Genomic DNA, 2414 nt, shown 5'->3' on the forward strand with positions numbered 1-2414 from the left:
AGAGCAGGGAATCATTTTGCTATTCTCAACCTCCTGATTATATCAGACATAATTAATCAATCATGGTATTTTTCTTTTCTACTGACACTGACTGTGCTCATCATCCTTCTCAAGAGACTCCAGCAGCCACTATCAAACAATTGCAGCTGGTTTGGTGGTGAAACTACCCCCACTGAGACTTCTTGCCAAATATCCAGTTCTTTCTGCAGATGAATGATTCCTCCCAGGGGATGGGGGAATCAAATCAATCAGCAACCTCCGACTTCACTCTCATGGGGCTCTTCAGCCATTCAGGGCCGCATCTGGTCCTGTTCTCCCTTGTGGCCATCCTATTCACCCTCGGCCTTCTGGGCAATGCCATCCTCATCTTCCTGATCCACACAAACTCCAGGCTCCACACGCCCATGTACTTTCTGCTCAGCCAACTTTCCCTGCTGGATGTTGGCTTTCCCATGGTCACCATCCCCAAGATGGCAGCTGACTTCCGCCAGGGAGAAGGCTCCATCTCCTTTGGAGGTTGTGCAGCTCAGATGTTCTTCCTGATGCTGTTGGGTGTCTCTGAGGGTGTCCTGCTATCCCTTATGTCTTATGACCGCTATGTTGCCGTGTGCCACCCCCTGCATTATCCTCTGCTCATGAGACGTCAGGTCTGCCTGCTCATGGTGGGCACCTCCTGGTTGTCAGGGGTGCTGGTGGCCTCCATCCAGACCTCCATCACCCTGCAGTTCCCTTACTGTGCCTCGCGCGCTGTGGACCACTTCTTCTGTGAGCTGCCCGCTCTGCTGAAGCTCTCTTGCGCAGACACCTCAGTGTATGAGTTGGTGCTGTCCATCTCGGGGGTGCTGATCTTGCTGCTGCCCCTGTCCCTCATTGCCACCTCTTACAGCCACGTGTTGGGGGCTGTTCTCCGCATGCGCTCAGCTGAGGCCAGACACAAGGCCTTCACCACCTGTTCCTCGCACATCATTGTGGTGGGGCTTTTTTATGGGGCAGCTGTGTTTATGTACATGGTGCCAGGAACGTACCACAGCCCACAGCAGGACAACGTGGTCTCTCTCTTCTACAGTCTTGTCACCCCCACACTTAACCCCCTCATCTACAGCCTGAGAAACCAAGAAGTTCGAGTGGCTTTGGTCAAGGTCCTTGACAGAACTGGTTTCAGATCAAACAGAAGACCTCGTGGGGGGTGCTGAAGTGGCCAAGGGACCCTCCCTTATATCTAAGATCCTTTTTTCACTTGCAGTCCATGTGGTGCAAGGCTTACTGTGGCGAGCCCCTTCCCCCTCCCAGACTCGCTTTTTTTCTCTTGGGGATTTGTAGAAAACAAACAGAATGATCTGAATCACTTAGACAGGAGGAGGAGTGGGGTTATTTAGTTTCAAACAGAAGGAAATGTTTACTATAAGAATGACAGCCCAGCATCAGATATGGACCCCAGCTCATGGATATTTTGGCCACCTATTAGTGTACTTTTCTGCACACTGAGTGAAGGGTCTAAGATCCAACCCTTAAAATCCAAGCAAGAAAGGGGATTCGGGTGCTGGTGCTAGGATGGGGATGCTCACAGTCTTTCCTGTGTTGGTTCTTAGCAGTGTCTTTGTCTGAGTCGTGTTTAGGTTTTACAGAAATGGAAGACAGTCCCCAAGAGGACCTTGGTTGGGCAACCCAAGCACATGTTACTTCTTCAAAAAGCATTTTTTCATTGGTTTATTGAGACACAGGAAGAGAGAGAGAGAAACATCGATGGGAGAATGGAACATTGTTCGCTTGCCCCTTGCACACACCCCTATGGAGATTGAGTCTGCAACCAGGGCATGTGCCCTGACTGGGAATTGAACCATCAATCTTTCGGTGCATAGGACGATGCCCAACTAACTGATCCACACCAGCCAGGGCAACCATACGTGGTGACCTTTGCTGTCTCAGTTATTATAGAGCAGACAGAGGTGCAAGATGGTGAAGCTCACTCTTGAATGAATGTCAGGGCGATGTAAGATTGGATGCTGTCATTTTTAAACTTCTTATTCCACCAAGGGGAACAAGAATTAAGATTACTCAGTGAAGGATTCCCAGGGAATGGTATATTCCTGATCCTCTCTTTGCAGAGATGTTTCTCTCATGTATCATTGGAGTAAAAGCCATGTCTATGCAGACAAAGGCTGAGTTGGCAGGCCATCCTCAGCATTTTTTTTTTGTTTGTTTTTTGTGTTTTTAAAAAAATATATTTTATTGATTTTTGTACAAAGAGGAAGGAAGAGAGATACGGAGTTAGGAACATCGATGAGAGAGAGTCATCGATCAGCTGCCTCTTGCACACCCCCTACTGGGGATATGCCCACAAGCAAGGTACATGCCCTTGACCGGAATCGAACCCGGGACCCTTCAGTCCCCAAGCCGACGCTCTATCCATTGAG

The 2414-nt window shown here is 49.1% G+C and overlaps 1 protein-coding gene across 1 annotated transcript; it reads left to right on the forward strand.

Moving 5' to 3' along the window:
• Nucleotides 1-230: 230 nt before the first annotated feature.
• On the forward strand, nt 231-1193 carry LOC118706519 (olfactory receptor 2Z1). The gene has a single exon (XM_036415866.1). The coding sequence runs from the start codon at nt 231-233 to the stop codon at nt 1191-1193; it is 963 nt and encodes a 320-aa protein (XP_036271759.1).
• Nucleotides 1194-2414: the final 1221 nt, after the last annotated feature.

The sequence above is a fragment of the Pipistrellus kuhlii genome, unplaced genomic scaffold, assembly GCF_014108245.1.
Source record: "Pipistrellus kuhlii isolate mPipKuh1 unplaced genomic scaffold, mPipKuh1.p scaffold_m20_p_52, whole genome shotgun sequence".
NCBI lineage: Eukaryota > Metazoa > Chordata > Mammalia > Chiroptera > Vespertilionidae > Pipistrellus > Pipistrellus kuhlii.